We start from the raw sequence: 18,958 nt of genomic DNA on the forward strand, positions 1-18,958 counted from the left end.
GAATGGCAACAGGCAAGCAGAAAGTTAGAACTTATGTAAAGATAGCAGTGTCTGTTCACACACTGAATTGTTCCTATTATTGCACTATCCTTTGTCACCTAATCACAAATACCACATGTTCATTGCTTTTAATTATTTTGCCATAATCATGGAATAGAATACTTTTTTATTTCCTTGTCTCATTATGTAATCTCTCAGTTGAACAGACATACTGTATACTATTTGTATATCTTATAGTGATTTTAATATATGTCCACATTGTAACAACTATAATTCTTACTAATATTGTGCCAGATGACTATTATAACGATAGCTGACATTCAGTCCAATTCCATGTATAATTTAATTCTGAGGTGTCCTCTCTAGCATAAATAAGATGTTTATAATGTATTCATTCACACCATTCATTAATAAAATATTCAATCATATGTGAATGTGCTAGACCAGGGGTCAGGGAACTTTTCTACCTTTTACCCCCAAATATATTTAGATACGCCGACTATACCCCTTTGATTTGAAAGGAAGAAAATTCTATATTATTAATTATTGAAATTCAAAATGTTATTGAATCTATTCAAAATTTCTTTGAAAGCTTCAACTTCAAAACTTCAGGTTTTGGAGAAATGATGTTGCTTCATTTTTGATACGAGAGCATCAATATTGGGGCATTTTGATGTCAGAGCAATTTGGATACATTCTTCAGCATCCAATCAATTTCTCTGCTTTGTTTTTATGTTCGTTAGAGTGGAAAATCCTTGTTCGCAAAGGTAGGTTGTTGCAAAAGGCAGCAACTTTTTAAATGCCTCCTCATGTGCAATTTTGAATGCCTTTGCAGCTGTTGACATCCAAAAATATGACAGATCTGCTTTGTTTTCAAATGCAATACGTTTTTCATTATTGCATCGAAGCTCAAGAAGTGCCTCTGCCAACCCTTGAGGCTCTTCTGGTGCAACAGCAATTTCACATTTAAAAGGAGTCTACAATACAATTGCCAGCATGTGAATTGGCAGCATGAATTTTATTTTTACCCCATTTGGGGTAATTTACCCCTGTTCTCTGACCACTGTGCTAGACTCACAGTATATACTTTTGTGTCACAAGTGTGTTACAGAGATTTAGTTATTATACACTTGGTAACCGTAACAATTTGTGGTTGTTGAGTTATTCTAGCTTAGCTAATTTCAATCTTCAGTGCCTTAAGGGTTATTTTATCTGTTCAGATCACTATTAGTACATGATCACATTCTAAGTGATCAAAGGTACACAACAGATATGGGGGGAAATTTAAGTGCACAAAAGGGACATGGTTGATCCCCCAGACCCCTGGCCATTCACTTCAAATTCCCATAGCTGCACTTCTAAATTCCCACTTTGACCACTACATGAAATCCAACTGAAACAGCGTTGGATAAGCATTGAAAAGAGGAATGTTATATTGCAAGTCACCTGGCCGAACCTGGTTGAGAGAGACAATGGAATGTTGGAGACAAGTGGAAACTTGAAACTGAGCGAACTACTAAAGAAAGAAAAGAGAAAAAAAAAAAAAAAGATTGGGGGGAGGAACACAGAGCAAGAAAACTGAAAATAAAAGATTTGGGCAGCACAGCCTGTTAAAGATTTGTTAATCTTCCCTAGGATGGCCTGTGTATGGGACTTTCAGTTTCGTGTGCTGTTACTAGGGGACTCTGGTGTGGGGAAGACCTCCCTCCTGAGGAGGTACACAGATGAAGACTTCACAGACACCACTGGGCCAACTGTAGGGGTAGATTTCTGTTCCCGAATAGAAGAGCCTGAAGCTGGTGTTAAAGTTAGGCTGCAGTTCTGGGACACAGCTGGGCAAGAGCGTTACCGGTGAGACTCATTTATTGGATTGTATATGAAAGCATTAACCCTCCTAATGGTGAGACAGAACTAAATTTTTGTGCAAAAATTTTGTTTAAACACATTTAAAGATGGTATACTTTTCTATAATATATTGTACATTTGTAAACTGATTTTTAAGTCAAAAATCATTTAATAGCTTGTGAAGTAATTGTTGAAGGTAAAATCATTTTATTTTTAATGTAACAGCTTAATTTTCCATTTCTATATTCCAGTTAATGAAGGAGCATTTATGATTCTAGTCTGCATATTTATTCACATATAAGAGACTCAAGCGATATTAACTGTAGTTTTTAGCACAATTTTGCAACCAGAATGTACACAAAATGCGGGCTGCAAAAGTGAATATTTTGAGTTGTATAATGCATAAAAATTTGCAACAATGCAGCTGCATCAATAAGAAAAGAAATGTGAAATACACACCAGCGCTCATAACCTGGCCTGGTTTCAGCCAATGCCACAACCAGTTATGATAGGCTGTGTTGGTCCCACTACAGCAATGAAACCTGCAGTGTGTTGTCCTCACGTAATAATGTTTGGACCCAACTTCCACAAGGAAAGAATAAAAAGTTCCATCCTCATTGCAGACGGCACTGGAGCTATGTCCAACTCCTTGGGCAACAATTTTAAAATCATTTTAGTTTGTGAAAGTAAAAGTCCCAGAACCCCCTGGCAGTCATTAATTTAGTTTTGCACTCTATTAATTCTTTAATACCCCTGCTAAATCCACCAGACTCTGGTAATGTTCAGTTATCTGAGATCATTAGACTTCAGTTCATATTGGACACCAGATATGGGGTTCTGCACTGTAGATTCACCTAAGAATTTCATATTAGGGGGTTCCATACCAAGAATGATCACCAGAAAGGGTGCAGAACACCCTTGTGACCTGACTTTAGATTACTACATAAAAGCCAATTTATGGTGTCATACAAATACTGTAAGTTATATGAATGCACTGCAATTAATTCAGATAAATCTAAATGCATAATGACACTTATAGCACCAAATTCTCAGTTTCATATAACAAGAAAAACCAGGACACATGGGAGCTTTGTGTATGCTGGTCTGTATTGCATGCTAGTCATAGAAGAGTATGTTTTACATGCTGATCTCTTCAGGACTCCTGTTTTGTATTCTATGTTGGTGATGGCTCGCCACCGCTGGCTCTCACGTTCGTCCCAGCTGTCATGACAACATCTGGGACATTACTTCCAGGTGCCCTGCCCCAGCCACTACCAGGGCAACGGCCATGACATTATTAAAGGCAGATCCCGGCATCTGTGCGCATGCCCAAATCAGTGTAATTAAGCATATCTTGGGGGAAGGGGTTGGGGGCAATTATGACACCAAACCCCTAACCCCTGATTGGTCAATTCCTGTATTTAAGGGCTTAGCCTCCCTGCCGGTTAAAGCACTCATTTCTGTGAATTGCTAACCTGCTAGTATCTGCTGACTTCTGATGATTTTCTGTTACTGACCCTTGGCTTACTCTGGACCCTGATTACATTCTGATTGCCCTGACATTTGGCCTCGTCTCTGGATATTCCTGCTCCCTGCCAGCATTGACCTTTTGGCCTGTCTTTTTTTCTATTTGCTACGGACCCCTGTCTGCTCTTGACCATCCACTCCTGCTTTGGCCACCGCCTCCTATCACCTGCTACGGTATTGCATATGAGCTTCCACTGTTAGAGCTGGGGGCATCCAAGGACCTGTGAGCACATAAAGCTCTACAGGAAAGGCAGCTGCGATAGGTGAAGACCAATGTCTCCCTTTCTGTAAGTTCATGTCAATAGCTGCTAATCATGACATTTTACATTTTAATGATTCCCAACCACATACCATTTGTGTGTCACAGTGCTAGGCTGGATGTGTAATTTTTCACACAAGTGGTGAAAAGTCTTAAAAAGGCAAAATTTACGTTATACATATGGAATGAAAATGAAACATGTTAATTGGAAATTAAAATAAATAGCAAATATTTGATTTGTTTTTCTTTATTTCAGTATTTTTGTCACAATATTTTTATACAGGTGCATCACAAAAACATGATGATACAGGTAAGTCGGCAAAAGTCACAACATGAAGTAGATTGGGAACCACTGGTATACTTATCAGATAGGGCCCTCCACAGTGTAGTGATCAGGTATACCTGTGGTGAATGGTGTTTGTGTACCAGGGTCAGTATGTGATTGAGGTAATAACTGTACATTTTCAGACATCATTGCCTAAGGCTAGGTTGCAGTGAACACTTGGCAATGAGGCACACATACTATGCATCTGCAGTGCCCTGTGCTGTGCTGTATATACACACTACTTTATTTGTATTGTAATATAGTTTTCAAATTGTATTTGCGTGTTATTTGTGCAATGGTGCATGGAGTACATAAATGCCAGTCTACTTTATAATGCGATGTCTTTAAATATATTGCAGCATGAATCATGTGCTCTGCATGTGCAGTTATATATTGTTGTATAGGATCTGTTTGTAGCACAGCTCTATTGTGCTCTGTGTATTGGATACAATTGTATGCTCACAGCAGCTTATCCCAAAACAAAATAGTAAAGAAGCCAGAAAAATACAATGTATTTAATAAGTCACAGAAAGACATGTAACAAGCTAATAAATTAAATTCTTCTGGCATTTTACCCTTTTAAATAGAAACTGCAGTGCACTGACACTATGTAACCATCTGTGATAACAAACATCAATTTGTTGCAGTACCAATATGCAGAGATGGAATGATATTCTACTACAGTCTATCCACCAGTCAACCTTCTCCTCTTTTGTTCCTAGGGCAGTGACGCGCTCCTATTATAGAAATGCTGCTTGTGTTATCCTTTTGTTTGACCTCACTGAACATAAATCTTTTGAGCATATACAAAATTGGTATAAGGAAGTAACAGAGCGTACTCAACCTCAGCCTCTACTTTTCCTGCTACTGGGAACTAAAAGTGACATGCAGCAGAAGCGAAATATAACTCGGGAGGAGGCACAGACTTTGGCAGACTCCATAAAGGCTCCATATCTGGAGACTTCTGCACGAACTGGCAGCAATGTTTCTGCAGCACTCTCCCTTCTATGCCGAGAGCTGCTCAGAGCTGCCAGGGAGGAGAGACAGTCAGTGGTGGAGCACAGCAGTGGGGGATGCTCAGTAGGAGACAAGAGACCGGAAACGAAGAAGATACTATGCACATGTTGAGAATACAAGTGGAGCCTGCAGGACCCAGTACAGCATTACAGTAAGCACACTTATAACTATTATGCATAGTTCCCAAACAGCTTTCCAACTTCTTCTCCTGACTCACAGCCATGGTAATTCTGTGATAAAACCACCTCAAGTCCCAGCAAAAGCATTCATTACATTAAAAATCATTAATCAACAAGTCCCTTTCTTTCATATATATATACACAAATGGTAAAGACAGTTTAACACTTTCCCTGCCAAGAGGGTTCTGTAATGCAGGACTAATAAAACAAAGTCCCCATTACTAGATGTGTGGTTTCTGTCCCAACATTAGGCTCTTCTCTGAAGAGGTGTTATCTGCACTAGTTTACTGCAGAAGGAAGGAGTCTCGATGGGAGTGCCGAGCATGGGTACATCAGTCAGGAAATCTACTTCTTCTGTGTTTTCTTAATTAAAGCCATTCTCTGTGGGAGACAAAAGTATATTAGCAAATATGGATTAATTCAATCACCTGCATATATACAAGTTAACCCGTGCATGATACTCATGCATTCTAGTCAAATCAAGCTACTTAAGGTGTTAAAAAGGTTCTTGTCATCTTCATCGCCACACGCCGCTAGGCCTTTATATATTAGATAATGCTAAGAATTTAGTAGGTCAGCGTAGTATATAACTCCGCCCAGCAGGTGGCGCTGCAGCTTGAGCACTCTGTCACCCGGTAGTTTTTTCCACACACACTAACACAGCATGTGTGTTCATGAGGTAAAATTACCTCACGAAAATGAGTTTGAGCCCTCAACTCGTAAATTTAGCCTTTACTACCCCTCCCACGGGGGGAAGGGGGGATGATGGAAGTTAACTGACTTCACTATTATAATTTTTTTGTCAAATAATGTCAGTATAACAAATTTCAGGTCAATTGGATGAGCCCTTTCTGAGAAAATAGTTTTTTACACACACACACACAGCTAGGCTTTTATATATTAGATGACCATGCCCATTTATGTTAGGCTGGAAAATATGCGCTTTTAGAACGTATTGATAGTGAATGCACTAATATTTTCCTTAACCCAAAAAATTAACAAAAAAGTTACTGCATTCCAATTTAGAACCTTGCATATAAAAGTAGCAATGTAACCCGTATATGACCATAATTATGTCCTTCAACAGAATGACGTCACATCTGAAGGTTAAACAATGGCTGAATTTTTGTGATTGTAAACCTAGCAACGAATGGAATCATCTGGCTTCCAACGAATATATGTTCTTTATGGTTAAATCCTTTGGAGGTATTAAAGAAGAACAGTTCATCCTGGGAACAGTGCAAGATATGATGTCCTAACACCAAGACAAATCTGAATAATGGCAATTGCTTAAACACAGAAACGCCTGGGTTGAGGAGATAAGACATAAATTGGACACAATGTCTTTTAATGACAGAAACAAGATATTAACTTATGAAACGGTTATTTCTCCATTAATATAAAAGTCCAATTTAGGCACATTCAAATATATTATGTCACCTGGTATGCAAAAATAGTTTTTCTTTATGATAGATTTTTCTAGATTCCGTCAATATTGGGTCGTGCCTGAGATCAAGCAACTGCTATTCTAGTTTTGTACAGGATGATAAATCAGACACTGAGGTCTCTGCATGCCACAATTCACAGATGTAATCAAATTACCTTTTTTGGGGTTTTGTGTATAATGTAAAATCACTGAGCATAATTGCCTTAGAAAAGGTTATAAACTTGGTAAAGACTAAGATTGAAAGGGGTCAGTGACAATCTTGTTACCTGTTTGTGAGCCTCAGTTGTACACGCCTTTTTATATGGCCTGATCTCTTCTGATCCAAATCCAGGAATCCACATATTCCACTGTCGCTCTGAGATGAGAAGAAGTGGTAAAGTCATGTCTGCACACATTCATAACATTAAAACCTATATCAGCAGCTCCAACACAATGTACCTTGCAAATGTTTAAAATGAAATATTTTATAAAAAAATGGTCACCTGAAATCAAAGATAGTAAAATCACAGCTTCAGAGAGCACAAGAAATACTGGTACCTGTATGATCTGGATTGTCACAGGACACACACCAGGCAGCACATACAGTCACATTGTACTTGCACAGCTCTGACTCACAATAAACTCTTGAACTATCCTTACAGTCCTACTCTTTCTGGTGCATACTACCCACGTATAAGAAACGGTTACACTTGTTAGGCAACTAGAACACTTACAGTGTGGTGTACCAAGCATTAGTGTATATGGAAACAATGAAATGTACAAGTTGATTAGCTTGCTTTATTTAATCTTTTCATTACTTGTAGTTTTTGTTAAAGCTACATTAAAATGTCTAATGGGATAGTATTGTAGGGGAAAAATGCAACTGCAAGCAACCCAACCTCATAAATAGCATCAAGATTTTGTCTGCCTCTCTGCTAATTTGCACCTTTTGCTGGTTAACAATCAAAGGAGCCAAGGACAATTTCCCCTGGACATAATTGCTAGACAGACAGAATAAAAAGTTACATTGTAAAATACAGTTGCAGGGTTATTTTATAGAAGACAGTCTACCATCTGATGTCAGGAACATGCACAACCTGAAGAATCTATCATACATGGAATAATGCACCCCTTGTAAAATCTAAAAGATGCAACCACAGCATTCCATGACTTGTGCTTTCATACAATTCACTGAATACCAAGGGAACCAATCATATTTCACAGCAGTAGGTACATTAATCTAGGCACAGGAGTGGCAAGGAAACCTGTACCGTTTATTAATATTGTATTAAGTTTTGTTTAGTAAACTTATTTAAATGTATTCACAACACATATGCATTACATAATCTATACATATATAAATTATATTGCTACTCACACTTACGATATACTATAGAAATGTGTTTCTGTATTTATTAGCTACCATTCCTGAATGTGATTCACTTCAGTTATATATATTGTTAATATCCTTAAATATAGTAGCTAGTCAATATATAGCATAGATGTATGGAGGGACATAGATTGCAGACAGTGAAAGACCAAACATGACAAGATCAAATCATGCTATATCAATAGAAATGAGACATGAAGCCACTGGTGTAATTAAGTGTCTGACAACACAAATGCAAGAGTAATAATAATTACAATAAAATTTACATTCGCAAAATAAGATTTTGTTTGGAGTAATTTAATTGATAAAATAATTTGTAAATTAAAAAAAATTGTTAAATTTAAAAGATATTTGTGAAATAAAAAATGGAGCTGTTAGGCAAAATACAGAACATGTACCTAGATGAAGCTGAACATCTTTAACTTCCAGCGTGTTTGATTTGCGATGTCGTGCTAGCTGGCAGGCTGCAGAGACCACACTCTCAATGAAGTCATCTGCTATTTGCAGGAGCATCTGGGGTAAATAAAATTATTAATAAAGCACCAAAACAATAAACAGAAATAGAACATGTGCCTTTTGTTTAGGTTTTCTGCCTCACCTCCTCCACATCTTCATCCAGCTGTTCATTTGGGTCCACTTCTCTGACCAAATCATGAAGCTTCTTCTTTGTTAGAACCTGGCAGGAACAAACATGAATAACTTGAATAGCATGCCTCAACATTCCGGGTAAATCCTTGTAGCAGACATAGGAGAACCTATTGTTTATCTTGTGTATGTTTCATGATCTCACAAGAACACAAGTTCATATATCAGATTGTTGAGATTAATTATTAAGCATGTATTCTTCTAAGAAGATCAATTAAATTTGTACCATTGGCAAGGCCTAAAAACAGGTTTGAAAACCATTGATATACATCATGCATACAGAGTGTGTGCAATGCTGAACAAAAAGCTTTGTCACAACATAATCAGTTTTTCTTTCAACCCGTTATACTCTATAAAATTGCACACTTGTATAATGAATCATAAGATTGTACCGTTTAAGTATATAAGGAAACCAGATGCCCCGGGCAAGGGCAAAAAGATGATTTTTGCAAAACAACCTATTGTAGATAAACTACAGTTATTACAGATATACTAGTATATTGGAAACGAGCAGTATATTTTGAGAAGTCAGGAAATGGGAAATATAAAATGGAATGAAAGTAATATTACCTTGTATTGTAATGATAATTAGAAAGTAAGTTTTTGAAGAAATAGATGAAAGTACATTTTTGGATAACAGATTCTTCCCCCAGCACCTAAGTATCCTTAGATTAGAGGCACCCTTACCTGGTTAGCATCTGGGCTTGCACGACCTCCTCCTGACACTGTCCCAGACACTTTGGTACCTGCAGTACTGTTGGCCATGGTTTGCTCCTGTTTTACAGGGGTTGAGGTAGACATGGAGGTGGAAGAAGAGAAGCTAGACAGGTTGATTAGTGTGGATGCTCCGAACTGGTTCATAATCTGGAGCGCTTTTCCCCGTAGCTCACCCAATCGGGATACGTCGGAACGTTGCTTTGGGGTGTGGGGCCCAGGCCCAAGAAGCTGTAGTTGGTGTACAAAGTTATTATTGTGACAAGAATGGTTACTCTTACCCAAGAGCAACTTTTTTTTAATGAATAAAATATGGTAGCACTCCAACAAGAATTGTATATTTATACATTCATTGTTTTGCCTCTATATTTTACATAACTTGATGTCAATGCATAGTGATATGCCTGCCACTGTTAAAACAGACATGGCAACAGTCAAATTTTTTTTTTGTAACACTTTGAACCAACTGAAAAACTGACTTATACCCAGGTACCCATTTGCAACTCTGCAATGATTTGATGCAGTCTGGTTTTGAAATCTACAGCATTTCATAAGCCCATTTTGCAGTTTATATCAACTGAACAAAGATCCAATAAGAACAAGCAATGAAGTGTGGGAATTCCTTTTAAAGCATGCATTAAACCCTTAATATTTTTTTTTTCAGGACAGATAAGAATTTATTTTGGAAACATATTGTAGATGTATATATTTATATTTCAATGTTTCATATACATACTTTTACATTTAATTGTAATATACAGGAAAACAGACATAACTGAAGGGGACCACCAAATACTACTAAAGGTTACTTCTACAAATAGGCCAACTCCATTAATTTAGCACAAATCTAAATGAGCTAGCTTTCTGATTTGAGCGATACCCAATGAGAGTAGGTTTTTAAAATATTTGATGTAGTTGTATCGGAGTAATACAATAGGATAGAATATATTACATTATTTTTTTATTTCATTGTTTAACTAGGGATAACTAAGGAGACAAAAGTTTGTTTCCCCTACTTGCAGCAACTTCAATGTAAACTGGATCTAATAGCAACTGCCAGCTACGATTAGATCCACTTGCCAGGCTTTACTGATATATGCTGGAAACCTGAATTAAGTCTGCTACCTTTCCCTTGCCTGTACAACAATAAGGGAGATATCCTAGTGACATCACAGAATTCCCCTTTGCCACGCATTTCGCACAAGTTATAAACAGCAAACTAAAGGATTCCTTGTCCCATGCATTTGACCCCTGGTTATCACAGATGTGCGAGTCTAGCAGTAGTGACAAGCTAGGGAGAGCACAGTAGCTGTTGTTTCTGTCTACTTATGTATGGCCATTAGGTAACGTGGTCACTCCAGACTGACTGTTTAATAAACTGTTCATAGGTAAGTTGGTATTCAAATAGTTTGTTACTGTAAAGAGAAGAGAAGTGTAATATCTGTCTTTCCTAAAATATGAAAATGGCTGTGATTAACCAAATATCTATTTGGAAGATACTCTTTGAATTATGCCATGCATATGTGAAAGTCCTTCCAACACCCCTAGGAGCCTATGTTAATTAATAAACTGCCTGATTAGCAGTAATGTATGGTGCAGTAGATTGTTTGTACAGAGTTTCTTCAGTATGAAAAAGGAGCAATACTCCCATCCTTTTGCCCGGTTAATAGTGAGACTTCTACCATTGACAAGAAGCAGATTCCTCTGCACTCACCCTGATAATTAATTATTAGTGGTTCCTGGAGCCTTTGTTCATAGAACAGGGTGAAACACCTCACAGCAACTACTCAGTTACAGCATCTCATTCTGCATGTTCCTAATAGCATAAGGGAATGCTTTAGACATTACAGCTCGAAAGTACTGTTGAGGGCAGTAGCTGCTCAAGGACTGGGGATTATAGGGCAGAGAGTCTGTGGGACGGTTTGTTATTTTTTTTTCTTTAAATCTCTAACTTATGTAACACATGCAAAAAATCGACAATCCGAGCAGATCAATTCCATTAATAATTGATGTTGTTTGATAGCACCAGCCAGATTAAAGGTCATGTCCCACTTTGTGATTCTTTTTAGACTTCGTATACTTATCATGCGGTCTTGAAAAATCTAAAATTAATAGTACAGCCTCAGCAAAATCCTAATCCATTAACACAATCTACACATTTGAGAAAGTTGGTTATAAAACTGTGCACCTAACCTTTGTTTTAGATGTCGCTGTGGTCTATCCTATGACCTGAAAATGCTGTGAAACCAATGATGCTACAGCAAAAGTTGGTCAATTTCTAGAGTCTGATTTTACAGAAAGCTTCCTGGTAAGCACAGTGAGCATTGCTCCTACAGTACATGGAATGTTCACTCAATAATTCTCATGCAGCAGCTTTATTACAAATACCATTATGTAGTACAGCAGGTGTACAATTGGTACAACTAGCAACTGCCATTGCACAGATCAGCAGATTTATCATTAAGAACTTATACATTTTACTGTGTATTTAAGCAAGCCTATTTGTTAGCGCCTTATAAAAATATAAACAAAAGTATTTGTATACATGTTTAAAATAAAATGGTTTTGTACATTGGTTGAATATCACTATAGATAACACTGAAGAATTCTCTACTGAATGAATTCAACTTTATTGTTTTAAAGTTCACCTTAAGGCAATGGTGAAGCTGTGTGTATTGTAACTATACTGCATGGTGCACTATTGCAGATACTCAGCATAATTAAACAGTGAAGCATGTTCATTTTAGTATACACACATTATTGCACTGCGGATGGTTAATAAGGCTGTACAGCATAGAGATACTAAGTATCACTATACAGTGGCTCATGCTCACACGCTTCTTACTTACAGCCAGCTGAGTATCTAGCTCTGTAATGACATCGCACACGGCGGTGGGACCGCTGAGCACACACGTCATGGTCACCGGCCTTCTGCGGACAATAACAGCATAAGTTCTGTACATAACTATGTGAATGTGTGGGTGTGCAAGAGATATACAACAAAACACACTGGGCAACATTTATAGAAATCAGTGCTTGAATTAACTCAAATCACACAAAAAAACAACAATAAATGCATTCAATATATTAAGAACAGAGAAAGTTAATTTTTTGGAAATATTCCCAACACTTTCTAAACTCAGCTGTTATAAGAGAACAGGATGAGAATTGACAAGTCACGCAGACACTATTGGGCATATTTATTAAAGAGGGCATCTTTAACAAGAGCCCTTTCAATGCTTGTCGCAAAGATAAAGATTGAAAGATTGTGTGAAATTATTATAAAACATTTCAACAGGAACAGCAGTTACAAAAGACCGTTGTTCCTGCGAAGACACCTCTCCTAAATGTTCTATGGTCACCATTGCAAATTGACCACCTTTGCGATAGTGACCGGAGGGAACAGCAGTAAGATGCGGTGAGGGATACAAAGATCCCTCTATCGTAATGCTCTTCCCATACAACAGACCTGAAAATTTACACATAACACAGCCTGAGCTGGCTTACATTACCGTATGCATAAATGACTTTTCATTGCTTCTTAAATAGCGGTAAATAACAGTACCATACACATCTGCTTTGTATTTTAAAAAAAAAATAAAAAAATGCAAGGCACAGAATATCTGCTGCTGCAATACTGTTAATTAAATCTGCACACATTACTTAAATAAGTTTATGCAGTGGTCTACCGAATTTAATGAAAACAAGCTAAATAAATAGGCTCCTATATCTCTATATATATATTTTCAAGTCCCCTTGAGTGTTGGTTCTTTTTGCCTATATGTGTATATTTTTTACACTACAAAAAACAAACACCCACAACAACCTATGCTAAGGAGCATGAAGCGAGACCATTTTTGTAATTACTCAGACGAGTCTGTGTCTTAAAAAAATAGCAAATATTTCTACAAATGTTGCCCATTGTTTCTCAGCTCCTGCACTTGGGGAACAGCCTTACCTCCCCCAACGTCCTATATACATCAAGCGAACTCCTTATCTTCTAACCTCGCCGCTTTCTGTCTACATAAGCACCAGGGGCTGCCCCACTAGATCCAGGACTACAACATACAGGATATTTGCTTCATGGTAACCTTATGTTTTGATATTTACCGTTATTTACAAATAATAATAACTGTAAACACAGCTCCCAACACTGCAGACCACTAGAGAGTTACCCAATGTTTACAAAAGTCCACTCAGCTACTTCCACAGAGAGTACTAAGTAGCACATGCCCTAATAGAGCGCAGTACTGCAGCCAGCAGCGGCGAGTATACTGGGAGCGGAGGAGGACAGGGTGCCCAGGCGGTTGGAGGAGCGGCACACGGGGTGGATGGGAATGGGGGGTGCTCGGGTACACGGGAGAGACACTAGTCATATATACCACAATACACGGCTCGCTACGGTCTCACCTACTCTGCTTTCTCACCCGCCGGAAATACGTCACGTACGCCCAGCTTTCGCGCATGCGCACTGCATTCAAGGTGAGTTTCCTAGTATAGGTCCCCCTAACGACCCTCCTATCTCAATCATTATATACTACGGTTATTACAGACTATGCGAATTTACCAGGTGATACTGTATGCCCCTGTATGATTGGTGTACTAGTGTTAGTATCTGAGCCGTATCAGTAATACTAATCCATACTAAACTCAGATTTTATACATATTTATTTAAACCCGAGTGTGACCGTGTGTGCTGGACATTTTCCCATGATGCTCGGCTAATCTGCATATATTTGCGTATAGCCAACTCGGCCCTAAAGATGACGTCCCTGTTATATTTCAATAGGAACGAAAACATTTAATATATTTGCTATATCTATGTATAATATAAAGATTAAAAGACATTTATAATTTACACTGATCACAATGTCGCCCTAACTGAAGGCATAGTCCTGTTGATGCTGGTCTGTTTACCGCGAAGCATAGCGTTAAAAAGGGCTTGTGCTGTGCATGGCACATCATGGTCTCCTAGCTTGGGGATCGTGGTGCGGAATCGATATCAAGAGATTTCGGAAGCATAATTTTTGTTACCAGGACTGCCTGAGATCGATATTCCGGGCGTCCTTATGAAGTGTCTTAAAAAAACAGAAAATTTGGGATTGTTTTGTTTCTGCTGCTTAGTTCTGTTATAGTCACTTCTGAAAACTTATCTAGGGTGAAAGATTAGTTTGTTCATTTAACGTCCTGAGCTTCTAGGCTTACTTATTTGGTAGCCTTATAGAACAGTATGTACAAATTTTATGGACTGTACATGGAAAAAAAACGTTTTAAATCTTTCTTATCAAAGCTTCTTTCAGGCAATTAGTGCAACCACAAAACTACCCCCAATATTAAATTATTGGCTGTTCTCCCAAGTATGAGGATACCAAATGTGTATACTTTGTACCAAGTTTGAACATAACAATAGGGGAAACAAACTAGGATATACATTTTCTTTTTACAAGCTTATGCATACTTGCCAACTCTCCCGGAATGTCCAGGAGACTCCCGCATTTTGGGTGAGTCTCCCGGACTCCTAGGAGAGTATGGCAATCTCCCGCATCTGCAGAATTAGGGCCAAAATACCGCGATTCTCCGGGAGTTGAGGCATTTGGCCCCGCCCCCCACTCTAAAGTGACGTGTTTGCGTCATTACGTCATGGGGGGCGGGTCCAAAATGACACAATTTTGGAGCTCCACCCCCCACACGCCCACCTCCCCCACAGCAGCTCCCAGAAGGCAATGGCAGCAAGTTGGTAAGTATGAACTTATAAAGGTGAATATACAGCCAGGTGAATGTCAGTTTATATAAACATACAGGAACATTGATCTGGTAGTTCCAAGTAAAGATGACGTCCCTGTTATATTTCAATAGGAACGAAAACATTTAATATATTTGCTATATCTATGTATAATATAAAGATTAAATGACATTTATAATTTACACTGATCACAATTTCGCCCTAACTGAAGGCATAGTCCTGTTGATGCTGGTCTGTTTACCGCGAAGCATAGCGTTAAAAAGGGCTTGTGCTGTGCATGGCACATCATGGTCTCCTAGCTTGGGGATCGTGGTGCGGAATCGATATCAAGAGATTTCGGAAGCATAATTTTTGTTACCAGGACTGCCTGAGATCGATATTGCGGGCGTCCTTATGAAGTGTCTTAAAAAAACAGAAAATTTGGGATTGTTTTGTTTCTGCTGCTTAGCTCTGTTTACATGTTATAGTCACTTCTGAAAACTTATCTAGGGTGAAAGATTAGTTTGTTCATTTAACGTCCTGAGCTTCTAGGCTTACTTATTTGGTAGCCTTATAGAACAGTATGTACAAATTTTATGGACTGTACATGGAAAAAAAACGTTTTAAATCTTTCTTATCAAAGCTTCTTTCAGGCAATTAGTGCAACCACAAAACTACCCCCAATATTAAATTATTGGCTGTTCTCCCAAGTATGAGGATACCAAATGTGTATACTTTGTACCAAGTTTGAACATAACAATAGGGGAAACAAACTAGGATATACATTTTCTTTTTACAAGCTTATGCATACTTGACAACTCTCCCGGAATGTCCAGGAGACTCCCGCATTTTGGGTGAGTCTCCCGGACTCCTAGGAGAGTATGGCAATCTCCCGCATCTGCAGAATTAGGGCCAAAATACCGCGATTCTCCGGGAGTTGAGGCATTTGGCCCCGCCCCCCACTCTAAAGTGACGTGTTTGCGTCATTACGTCATGGGGCGGGTCCAAAATGACACAATTTTGGAGCTCCACCCCCCACACGCCCACCTCCCCCACAGCAGCTCCCAGAAGGCAATGGCAGCAAGTTGGTAAGTATGAACTTATAAAGGTGAATATACAGCCAGGTGAATGTCAGTTTATATAAACATACAGGAACATTGATCTGGTAGTTCCAAGTAAAGATGACGTCCCTGTTATATTTCAATAGGAACGAAAACATTTAATATATTTGCTATATCTATGTATAATATAAAGATTAAATGACATTTATAATTTACACTGATCACAATTTCGCCCTAACTGAAGGCATAGTCCTGTTGATGCTGGTCTGTTTACCGCGAAGCATAGTGTTAAAAAGGGCTTGTGCTGTGCATGGCACATCATGGTCTCCCAGCTTGGGGATCGTGGTGCGGAATCGATATCAAGAGATTTCGGAAGCATAATTTTTGTTACCAGGACTGCCTGAGATCGATATTGCGGGCGTCCTTATGAAGTGTCTTAAAAAAACAGAAAATTTGGGATTGTTTTGTTTCTGCTGCTTAGTTCTGTTTACATGTTATAGTCACATCTGAAAACTTATCTAGGGTGAAAGATTAGTTTGTTCATTTAATGTCCTGAGCTTCTAGGCTTACTTATTTGGTAGCCTTATAGAACTGTATGTACAAATTTTATGGACTGTACATGGAAAAAAAACGTTTTAAATCTTTCTTATCAAAGCTTCTTTCAGGCAAGTAGAGAAACCACAAAACTACCCCCAATATTAAATTATTGGCTGTTCTCCCAAGTATGAGGATACCAAATGTGTATACTTTGTACCAAGTTTGAACATAACAATAGGGGAAACAAACTAGGATATACATTTTCTTTTTACAAGCTTATGCATACTTGCCAACTCTCCCGGAATGTCCAGGAGACTCCCGCATTTTGGGTGAGTCTCCCGGACTCCCAGGAGAGTGTGGAAATCTCCCGCATCTGCAGAATTAGGGCCAAAATACCGCGATTCTCTGGGAGTTGAGGCATTTGGCCCCGCCCCCCACTCTAAAGTGACGTGTTTGCGTCATTACGTCATGGGGGGCGGGTCCAAAATGACACAATTTTGGAGCTCCACCCCCCACACGCCCACCTCCCCCACAGCAGCTCCCAGAAGGCAATGGCAGCAAGTTGGTAAGTATGAACTTATAAAGGTGAATATACAGCCAGGTGAATGTCAGTTTATATAAACATACAGGAACATTGATCTGGTAGTTCCAAGTAAAGATGACGTCCCTGTTATATTTCAATAGGAACGAAAACATTTAATATATTTGCTATATCTATGTATAATATAAAGATTAAATGACATTTATAATTTACACTGATCACAATTTCGCCCTAACTGAAGGCATAGTCCTGTTGATGCTGGTCTGTTTACCGCGAAGCATAGCGTTAAAAAGGGCTTGTGCTGTGCATGGCACATCATGGTCTCCTAGCTTGGGGATCGTGGTGCGGAATCGATATCAAGAGATTTCGGAAGCATAATTTTTGTTACCAGGACTGCCTGAGATCGATATTGCGGGCGTCCTTATGAAGTGTCTTAAAAAAACAGAAAATTTGGGATTGTTTTGTTTCTGCTGCTTAGCTCTGTTTACATGTTATAGTCACTTCTGAAAACTTATCTAGGGTGAAAGATTAGTTTGTTCATTTAACGTCCTGAGCTTCTAGGCTTACTTATTTGGAAGCCTTATAGAACAGTATGTACAAATTTTATGGACTGTACATGGAAAAAAAACGTTTTAAATCTTTCTTATCAAAGCTTCTTTCAGGCAATTAGTGCAACCACAAAACTACCCCCAATATTAAATTATTGGCTGTTCTCCCAAGTATGAGGATACCAAATGTGTATACTTTGTACCAAGTTTGAACATAACAATAGGGGAAACAAACTAGGATATACATTTTCTTTTTACAAGCTTATGCATACTTGCCAACTCTCCCGGAATGTCCAGGAGACTCCCGCATTTTGGGTGAGTCTCCCGGACTCCCAGGAGAGTATGGCAATCTCCCGCATCTGCAGAATTAGGGCCAAAATACCGCGATTCTCCGGGAGTTGAGGCATTTGGCCCCGCCCCCCACTCTAAAGTGACGCGTTTGCGTCATTATGTCATGGGGGGCGGGTCCAAAATGACACAATTTTGGAGCTCCACCCCCCACACGCCCACCTCCCCCACAGCAGCTCCCAGAAGGCAATGGCAGCAAGTTGGTAAGTATGAACTTATAAAGGTGAATATACAGCCAGGTGAATGTCAGTTTATATAAACATACAGGAACATTGATCTGGTAGTTCCAAGTAAAGATGACGTCCCTGTTATATTTCAATAGGAACGAAAACATTTAATATACTTGCTATATCTATGTATAATATAAAGACTAAAAGACATTTATAATTTACACTGATCACAATTTCGCCCTAAGTGAAGGCATAGTCCTGTTGATGCTGGTCTGTTTACCGCGAAGCATAGCGTTAAAAAGGGCTTGTGCTGTGCATGGCACATCATGGTCTTCTAGCTTGGGGATTGTGGTGCGGAATCGATATCAAGAGATTTCGGAAGCATAATTTTTGTTACCAGGACTGCCTGAGATCGATATTCCGGGCGTCCTTATGAAGTGTCTTAAAAAAACAGAAAATTTGGGTTTGTTTTGTTTCTGCTGCTTAGTTCTGTTTACATGTTATAGTCACTTCTGAAAACTTATCTAGGGTGAAAGATTAGTTTGTTCATTTAACGTCCTGAGCGTCTAGGCTTACTTATTTGGTAGCCTTATAGAACAGTATGTACAAATTTTATGGACTGTACATGGAAAAAAAACGTTTTAAATCTTTCTTATCAAAGCTTCTTTCAGGCAAGTAGAGAAACCACAAAACTACCCCCAATA

At 38.7% G+C, this 18,958-nt stretch overlaps 2 protein-coding genes and 5 non-coding genes across 11 annotated transcripts; 6 read left to right on the forward strand and 1 right to left on the reverse strand.

Moving 5' to 3' along the window:
* The first annotated feature begins 1,600 nt into the window (after positions 1 to 1,600).
* Positions 1,601 to 5,084, forward strand: RAB42 (RAB42, member RAS oncogene family). The gene is made up of 2 exons (XM_075195823.1): positions 1,601 to 1,851; positions 4,679 to 5,084. Exons 1-2 carry the CDS (start codon positions 1,637 to 1,639, stop codon positions 5,082 to 5,084), a joined length of 621 nt encoding a protein of 206 aa, XP_075051924.1. The 5' UTR covers positions 1,601 to 1,636.
* On the reverse strand, positions 3,863 to 13,819 carry TAF12 (TATA-box binding protein associated factor 12). Of its 5 annotated transcripts, none has more exons than XM_075195817.1 (7): positions 13,738 to 13,808; positions 12,177 to 12,258; positions 9,301 to 9,558; positions 8,567 to 8,644; positions 8,367 to 8,481; positions 6,866 to 6,954; positions 3,863 to 5,533 (listed from the first exon to the last, which is right to left on the reverse strand). In XM_075195817.1, the coding sequence occupies exons 1-7, from the start codon at positions 13,791 to 13,793 to the stop codon at positions 5,498 to 5,500; spliced, it is 714 nt and encodes a 237-aa protein (XP_075051918.1). In that variant the 5' UTR covers positions 13,794 to 13,808; the 3' UTR covers positions 3,863 to 5,497. The 5 variants fall into 5 exon arrangements, with proteins under 5 accessions (XP_075051918.1, XP_075051919.1, XP_075051921.1 ...); XM_075195818.1 differs by lacking the exon at positions 13,738 to 13,808 and adding an exon at positions 13,286 to 13,431; XM_075195820.1 differs by lacking the exon at positions 12,177 to 12,258 and having other exon boundaries at positions 13,742 to 13,819.
* A 441-nt stretch (positions 13,820 to 14,260) lies between these two features.
* LOC142141880 (U11 spliceosomal RNA) lies at positions 14,261 to 14,396 on the forward strand. Its single transcript, XR_012688913.1, has one exon. It is a non-coding gene; the product is annotated as a U11 spliceosomal RNA (small nuclear RNA).
* Positions 14,397 to 15,327: 931 nt separating this feature from the next.
* Positions 15,328 to 15,463, forward strand: LOC142141882 (U11 spliceosomal RNA). The gene has a single exon (XR_012688915.1). It is a non-coding gene; the product is annotated as a U11 spliceosomal RNA (small nuclear RNA).
* A 937-nt stretch (positions 15,464 to 16,400) lies between these two features.
* On the forward strand, positions 16,401 to 16,536 carry LOC142141885 (U11 spliceosomal RNA). The gene has a single exon (XR_012688917.1). It is a non-coding gene; the product is annotated as a U11 spliceosomal RNA (small nuclear RNA).
* Positions 16,537 to 17,475: 939 nt separating this feature from the next.
* LOC142141884 (U11 spliceosomal RNA) lies at positions 17,476 to 17,611 on the forward strand. The gene has a single exon (XR_012688916.1). It is a non-coding gene; the product is annotated as a U11 spliceosomal RNA (small nuclear RNA).
* A 939-nt stretch (positions 17,612 to 18,550) lies between these two features.
* Positions 18,551 to 18,686, forward strand: LOC142141881 (U11 spliceosomal RNA). Its single transcript, XR_012688914.1, has one exon. It is a non-coding gene; the product is annotated as a U11 spliceosomal RNA (small nuclear RNA).
* The last annotated feature ends 272 nt before the right edge of the window (positions 18,687 to 18,958 follow it).

Source organism: Mixophyes fleayi, chromosome 2 (genome assembly GCF_038048845.1).
Source record: "Mixophyes fleayi isolate aMixFle1 chromosome 2, aMixFle1.hap1, whole genome shotgun sequence".
Taxonomy (NCBI): Eukaryota; Metazoa; Chordata; class Amphibia; order Anura; family Limnodynastidae; genus Mixophyes; species Mixophyes fleayi.

What these genes read in the sequence shown, in the direction of transcription:
- RAB42 (XM_075195823.1), top strand. Translation starts at nt 1,637, where the DNA reads ATGGCCTGTGTATGGGACTTTCAGTTTCGTGTGCTGTTACTAGGGGAC. An exon ending in GCTGGGCAAGAGCGTTACCG is followed by an intron (nt 1,852 to 4,678) that starts GTGAGACTCATT and finishes TTTTGTTCCTAG; the next exon opens with GGCAGTGACGCGCTCCTATT.
- TAF12 (XM_075195817.1), bottom strand. Translation starts at nt 13,793, where the DNA reads ATGCGCGAAAGCTGGGCGTACGTGACGTATTTCCGGCGGGTGAGAAAG. An exon ending in AGCTAGATACTCAGCTGGCT is followed by an intron (nt 9,559 to 12,176) that starts GTAAGTAAGAAG and finishes CACCAACTACAG; the next exon opens with CTTCTTGGGCCTGGGCCCCA. An exon ending in CAAGCCCAGATGCTAACCAG is followed by an intron (nt 8,645 to 9,300) that starts GTAAGGGTGCCT and finishes TGTTCCTGCCAG; the next exon opens with GTTCTAACAAAGAAGAAGCT.